The following is a 7,677-nucleotide window of genomic DNA, read 5'->3' as shown; positions in this document are numbered from 1 at the left end:
GGCCATAGACCAACTTAGGCCAAAAGCCTAAGCTTGGGGGAGTAAGTATTTCCCACCGACATTACATTTATGTTCACACACTCATTGCTAGATATCGATGCTCATACTTTTTCATTGTATCATACATGCTAGTTTATTTTCCTTTTTATGCTTTTTTCTTGTGTGTTTAATAAACCTTAAGAAAAACCAAAAAAAAGTTATAGCTTTTAGTTAGTTTAATTTCCATGCTTGTAGTAGTAATTAAAAAAACCCAAAAATATTTCATGTTCTTCTTTTGCTTGTTGGGAGCTTTCCCGTGTAAATAGTTTTATTTCTTTTCTTTTTTTTGGGGGGGGGGGTCGATAGGAGAAGACCATAATTAAATTGTTGAAGTGGCCCTTATATGCATTATTTTTTATCTGACAAAAGAGCCCATATTGCCTTGTCTTCTCCTGTTTATTGAATGCCTGCAGATTCTAGCTTAGTCCAATGCACGCGCACTATTATTATTATTCACATCGTTCGGTCGTGCAAGTGAAAGGCAATTATGAAGATATATGATGGACTGACTGAGATGAGAAAAGATGGTATGAACTTGACCTCTTTTGTTTTTGTAAATACGATTAGTTCATCGTTCCTGATTCAGCCTATTATGAATAAACATGTTTGCAATGACAATTAAAGATCATAGTTTCTTGTGCCATGCTTGATTAGCTACGAGTTATAATGGTTTACCTTGCGTGCCAACATGCTATTGAGATAGTTATGATGTGGTATGATAGGGTGGTATCCTCCTCTGAATGATTTAAGTGACTTGACTTGGCGCATGTTCACGCATGTAGTTGAAACAAAATCAACATAGCCTTCACAATATTTATGTTCATGGTGGATTATATCCTACTCATGCTTGCATTCGGTGTTGATTAATTTTAATGCATGTTCATGACTGTTGTCGCTCTCTAGCTGGTCGCTTCCCAGTCTTTTGCTAGCATTCACCTGTACTAAGCGGGAATACTGCTTGTGCATCCAATCCCTTAAACCCCAAAGTTATTTCACATGAGTCCACTATACCTACCTATATACGGTATCTACCTGCCGTTCCAAGTAAATTTGTATGTGCCAAACTCTAAACCTTCAAATAAATATCATGTTTTGTATGCTCGAATAGCTCATGTATCAACTAGGACTGTCCGTATCTTCCATGTTAGGCGGGTTATTCTCAAAAGGAGTGGACTCCGCTCCTCACTCACGAGATAAATGGCTGGTCACTGGGATGCCCAGTCCCATGCTTTATGCAAACTAAATCAAAATAATTGCTAACAAAACTCCCCCTGGAACTCTTGTTAGTTGGAGGCACTCGTTGTTTCGAGCAAGCCATGGATTAATGCTTGTTGGTGAAAGGGGGGGTATAAACTTTACCATTCTGTTTGGGAACCGCCTATAATGTATGTAGCATGGAAGATATCGCCATCTCTTGGTTGTTATGTTGACAATGAAAGTATACTGCTCACAATATTATTCACCTCTGTTTCAAAACCGAGCTCTGGCACCTCTACAAATCCCTGCTTCCCTCTTTGAAGGGCCTATTTATTTACTTTTATGCTGAGTCATCATCCTCTTATTAAAAAGCACCAGTTGGAGAGCACCGCTGTCATTTGCATTCATTACTGTTAGTTTACATTGAGTATGACTTGACTGGATCTCTTTTACCATGAATTACAATGTCTAGTCAGTCCTTGGTCTTTAAAGGTGCTCTGCATTTATGTTTTGCGGTCTCAGAAAGGGCTAGCGAGATACCACCTTGTTATATCATATTATGATTGTTTTGAGAAAGTGTTGTCATCTGAGATTTATTATTATTGCTTGCTAGTTGATTATGCTATTGATATGAGTAAACTTGAGACCTATGCGTTATTGTAAATGTGGTTAGTTATAATCTTTGCTGAAAACTTGAATGCTGGCTTTACATATTTACATCAACAAGAGCAAACAAAGTTTGTAAAAGTTTTTCTTTGTCACTTTCAGTTTATCAACTAAATTGCTTGAGGACAAGCAAAGGTTTAAGCTTGAGGGAGTTGATACGTCTCCAACGTATCTACTTTTCCAAACACTTTTGCCCTTGTTTTGGACTCTAACTTGCATGATTTGAATGGAACTAACCCGGACTGACACTTTTTTCAGCAGAATTACCATGGTGTTATTTATGTGCAGGAGCAAACATTCTCGGAATGACCTGAAACTTCATGGAGCAACTTTTCAAAAAATATGAAAAATACCTGCAAAAGATGAAGGCCAGGGGGCCCACCACCTCTCCACGAGGGTGGGGGCGCGCCTGCCCCCCTAGGGCGCGCCCCCTACCTCGTGGGCCCCCTGTTGCCTCTCCGACTCCAACTCCAACTCCAACTCCATATATTGTGTTTTGGAGAGAAAAAAATCAGAGAGAAGAAATCATCACGTTTTACGATACAGAGCCGCCGCCAAGCCCTAATACCTTTCGGGAGGGCTGATCTGGAGTTTGTTCGGGGCTCCGGAGAGGGGAATCCGTGGCCATCGTCATCATCAACCATCCTCCATCACCAATTTCATGATGCTCACCACCGTGCGTGAGTAATTCCATTGTAGGCTTGCTGGACGGTGATGGGTTGGATGGGATCTATCATGTAATCGAGTTAGTTTTGTTAGGGTTTGATCCCTAGTGTCCACTATGTTCTGAGATTGATGTTGCTATGACTTTGCTATGCTTAATACTTGTCACTAGGGCCCGAGTGCCATGATTTCAGATCTGAACCTATTATGTTTTCATCAATATATGAGTGTTCTTGATCCTATCTTGCAAGTCTATAGTCATCTATTATGTGTTATGATCCGTTAACCCCGAAGTGACAATAATCGGGATACTTACCAGTGATGACCGTAGTTTGAGGAGTTCATGTATTCACTATGTGTTAATGCTTTGTTCCGGTTCTCTATTAAAAGGAGGCCTTAATATCCCTTAGTTTCCGTAAGGACCCCGCTGCCACGGGAGGGTAGGACAAAAGATGTCATGCAAGTTCTTTTTCATAAGCACATATGACTATATTCGGAATACATGCCTACATTATATTGACGAACTGGAGCTAGTTCTGTGTCACCCTAGGTTATGACTGCTACATGATGAACCGCATCCGGCATAATTCTCCATCACCGATCCATTGCCTACGAGCTTTCCACATATTGTTCTTCGCTTATTTACTTTCCCGTTGCTATTGCTATCATCACTACAAAATACCAAAAACAATGCTTTTACTACCGTTACCTTTTGTTACCGTTACCACTACTATCATATTACTTTTCTACTAAATACTTTGCTGCAGATATTAAGTTTTCAGGTGTGGTTGAATTGACAACTCAGCTGCTAATACTTGAGAATATTCTTTGGCTCCCCTTGTGTCGAATCAATAAATTTGGGTTGAATACTTTGCCCTCGAAAACTGTTGCGATCCCCTATATTTGTGGGTAATCATCCACCTCTACCACCACACCGGTTGCGCTCTCCGCCGGCGTCGATCTCTGGCACGCTCGTTTGGGTCATCCCAACCCTGTCACACTTCATCATATTCTTAAGAGTTTCAGTCTTAGTTGTAATAAGATAGAGGATCACACCTATCATGCATGTCGTATCGGCAAACATGTTCACCTCCTGTTCAATAACTCCACCACCATAACTTCTTTTACTTTTCAGTTGATTCATAGCCATGTGTGGACCTCTCCGGTTCCTAGTAGTTCATGCTATTTATATTATCCGGTTATCTTTGATGATTATTCTCACTATGTGTGGACGTTTTCTTTACGACGAAAGTCGGATGCACCCTTCACTTTGAAGGCTTTTTACTCCTATGTAAGCACATAGTTTGAGCGTCCCATCGTTGCTCTTCAGACTGACAATGGAAAAGAGTTCGACAACCTTATTTTCCGCACCTTTCTGTCGCACCACGACACTGTTTTTCATCTCACATGCCCGTATACTTCACAGCAGAATGGTCGAGCCGAACGCGTCCTTCGCACTTTGAACGATTACGTTCGCACGCTCCTGTTCCATGCTAATGTGTCGTCTCGTTTCTTGCCGAACGCACTCGCTACCGCTTCACTTCTCCGTAACCTTCGTCCCTGCCGCCCACGGTGGAACTATGCACCTCACCATCTTCTCTTCGGTACGCCCCCATCTTATGATGGCTTGTGTATTTTCGAGTGCCTTTGCTATCCTAGCACTGTCGACTCCGCACCTCACAAACTCGCATCTTCATTGGCTACCCCTCTAACTCAAAGGGATATCGGTGCTACGATCCCGTATACCACCACAGGTGACGCGGGCTCCTCAACGCCTCTCCCAGGGCGCTCGCGCGCCTCTTTTGGCCCGCCCCTGGCTTTGAGGCGCACCCCCGCATGCGACGCCTCCTACAACCGTGGCGCTGGCGCCCGCGGCCCCCTCGGCGCCCCCGGTGCCCATGGCCCCTCGCTGCCCCGGCCTCGTCAGCGCCCTCGGCGCCCCCGGCCGGTCTGGTCACCCATGCCAGTACGGGCGTTTTTTGCTCGAGCTCGTGCTACGCCTCGGATGACTACGTCCATGTGGCGTCCAACCCTGAGTCGTCGCTATTGTTGTCCTCCGTTCGAGCTACTCTTCGTGACCCGCTCTAGATGGCTGCGATGCAAATGGGGTTTTATGCCCTGTTGCGCAACCGGGCGTGGTAGCTTGTTTCCTGTCCCCGGCACGCCAACATGATTACCAGGAAGTGGGTATTTAAACACAAGCTCTGTCCTGATGGTACCCTTGATCGCTATAAAGCGCGTTGGGTCGTTCGTGGCTTCCGACAGCGTGCTGGCATCGACTTCACCCACACCTTTGCTCCAGTCGTCAAGCCCGGCACAATACGCATGGTTCTCCACCTTGCGGTCTCCCGTGCTTGGAGGTGCACCAAATGGACGTCTCCAACGCCTTCCTCCATGGTCACCTCGAGGAGCAGGTCTTCTGCTAGTAGCCCACCGGGTGTGTTGACCCGGCGCTTCCTGACCATGTGTGCCTGCTTTTGCGGTCCTTGTATGGACTCAAGCAGGCTCCGCGTGCTTGGTACCAGCACATCGCGGCGTTTCTCCACCAGCTTGGGTTCCGCTCTACCCTCTCGGACGCCTCGCTCTTCGTCTATCATCAGGGCTCTGACACGGCCTCCTCAGTCAGCTCACGGCTCGTCTTCGCGCTGAGTTCGCCATCAAGGACTTGGGTCCTTTGCACTACTTCCTCGGTGCCGAGGTGGTGCGCCGTCCGGATGGCTTATTCCTTCATCAGCGAAAGTACGCTCACAAGCTCCTGGAGCGCGCCGGCATGCTTAACTGCAAGCCCGCCGCTATGCCTGTTGATACGAAGGCCAAGCTTTCTGTCACGGATGGTTTTCCTGCTTCAGATGCTTCTTTCTATCGGTCTATCGTTGGTGCTCTCCAGTACCTCACTCTGACTCGACCAAAGATCCAGTATGCCGTGCAGCAGGTGTGTCTTCATATGCATGCTCCTCGAGACATTCACTGGGCTGCCATCAAGCGGATTCTCCGCTATATCTGTGGCGGTATGGATCTTTGCGTCACGCTTCACGCCTCCGCCGACACCGCCCTCACTGCCTACTCCGATGCAGACTGGACGGGCTGCCCTGACACTCGTCGCTCCACTTCGGGCTATTGTGTCTATCTTGGACCCTCACTTATCTCATGGTCATTCATGCGGCAGCCTACGGTCTCTCGCTCCAGTGCTAAGGCTGAGTATCGTGCGGTGGCAAATGCCGTCGCCGAGTGTTCGTGGCTTCGCCAGCTTCTTTAGGAGCTCTCTTGCCCCGTTGACCGTGCCATGGTGGTCAATTGAGACAACGTCTCAGCGGTCTACCTCTCCGCTAACCCGGTGCATCATCCACGGACCAAGCATATTGAGTTGGATATTCATTTTGTTCGGGAACAGGTGGCCCTTGGCCATATTCGTGTTTTATACGTCCCTACTTCCCAACAGTTTGCGGATATCATGACCAAGGGCTTGCCTACAACGTCATTTGAAGAGTTCTGGTCCAGTCTTTACGTCAACCGCGGTGCCGCTTGGACTGCGGGGGGTGTTGAGTATATGTGTGATGTGCATATTGTGTATTTGGCCAGTCTCCTAGTTCCTTGTATAGTTGAGATCCGTGACGCATCTTTGTACATCATATATACGTGTCTATGTACGAAGAGCAATACTTCATGAAATCATAATCTCATACAATTCTGACAACCGGGGAGCAAGATTGGTGACGGGGATTAAGCACGACCAAAAGCACATCGTTTCTTGCTCAACTTGTACATTTGTATGGTCTCATTTGTCAGAGTTGAGAGGAGAAATACTGAGGAGATAGTAGACGGACTCGCCAACTCAAAAAATTATAAGTGGAAGATACATGGGCTGAGATGAAATCAACAAGAACTCCAACCATTCCAGCTAATATATCAATCCAACAACCTCTAATCAGGAGACGAAGTTCTCGGCGCCTTGCTACTAACCTCGCGAGCAACATCTGCCGGAGCCAGAAAAGTCGAGCGAAAAGGGGGAAAAGTTTCCGGCAAGAAAGCACGGGTTTCTTTCCTTACGCTGCCCATGGATTTCTGGCAAGCACGGCCGCCATGGCGCCCCCGGCCTCCTCCTCCACTAGCTCCATCTGGTCCTCGAGGTACTTGTGCAGCCGCGCCACCCGGTGGCCATCCGGCTCACTTTCTGGCGGAGGCGATCGATCACCGCCGTGAAAGCAGCAGCCGCCCCTAGTCATCATCATTCTCCTCCGCCGGCGGCGGAACCGGACGACGGCGACGGCGAAGGAGAGAAGCGGCAGCCAGAGGAGCACCAGCGGCAATAATACCGGGAGGAGGCAGATCGCCACGGTCGCAACACACGCCGATCGACACGCCCGCACGGCGCGGGGGCACCCCATGCATCTATCTAGAGGGAGGGCGAGGCTGCCATGGATGCCTGGTCGGGTTGCTCTGCTTCCTACGGGGCAAAGGAGACCATCGTTTTCTTTGCTGACTCTGCTTCTTTAAAGAAAACGAAGCGTTTTTATCCATTTTATATGTTTTTCTGTGAAAACATCTTCTTATTTTATCTTGTGCTGAAGTGTAAAGTTCCTCCAGCCACTTGTTTCTGCGATCACCTCCAGTATTTCTTGGCGCTTTTTAATTTTTTTCGCCCCATCAAGAAAATGGATCGGGTTTCACTATCAAAGCATTAACGAAGCAGAGACAAAACAAAAGCCACGAGGGAGCATCCATGTGCAAAACCTACAGCTTCTGAATCATAAACGTGGTGTTGCCGAGTTCTTTTTATTTATTTTTTGTTCCCAAGTAAATTACTTGGTTTACTGGGCAAATATGATTTGGTTTGTGAAAACGGCAGTTCATCAAAGAATGATGACCTCTTCATCACAAGAATAAAATAATATAAACTATTACAATATTTGGCACTATGACCTCTCAAGAACCACAGATGTGTTGTTTTGACAGTCGGATTTAGTATTCACTTCTGATCACATCAGATTTATATCAGCTTGGTTTTGGGGACGATTAGTTCTTTGGTGACTGTAGGATTTGATGACACCATGGTCATTTCGCATTGGTATTTCTTAATCCTCAGGCTGCTAGCTACATCTAGCGTTAAACCAA

The 7,677-nt window shown here is 46.6% G+C and overlaps 1 protein-coding gene across 1 annotated transcript; it reads right to left on the bottom strand.

Moving 5' to 3' along the window:
- Positions 1 to 6,262: 6,262 nt before the first annotated feature.
- LOC119286524 lies at positions 6,263 to 7,052 on the bottom strand. The gene has a single exon (XM_037565903.1). It carries the CDS (start codon positions 6,948 to 6,950, stop codon positions 6,609 to 6,611), a length of 342 nt encoding a protein of 113 aa, XP_037421800.1. The 5' UTR covers positions 6,951 to 7,052; the 3' UTR covers positions 6,263 to 6,608.
- Positions 7,053 to 7,677: the final 625 nt, after the last annotated feature.

Source organism: Triticum dicoccoides, chromosome 4A (assembly GCF_002162155.2).
Source record: "Triticum dicoccoides isolate Atlit2015 ecotype Zavitan chromosome 4A, WEW_v2.0, whole genome shotgun sequence".
NCBI lineage: Eukaryota > Viridiplantae > Streptophyta > Magnoliopsida > Poales > Poaceae > Triticum > Triticum dicoccoides.
Note: the sequence above shows the minus strand (reverse complement) of the source record. Positions and strands in the feature narration are given on the sequence as shown.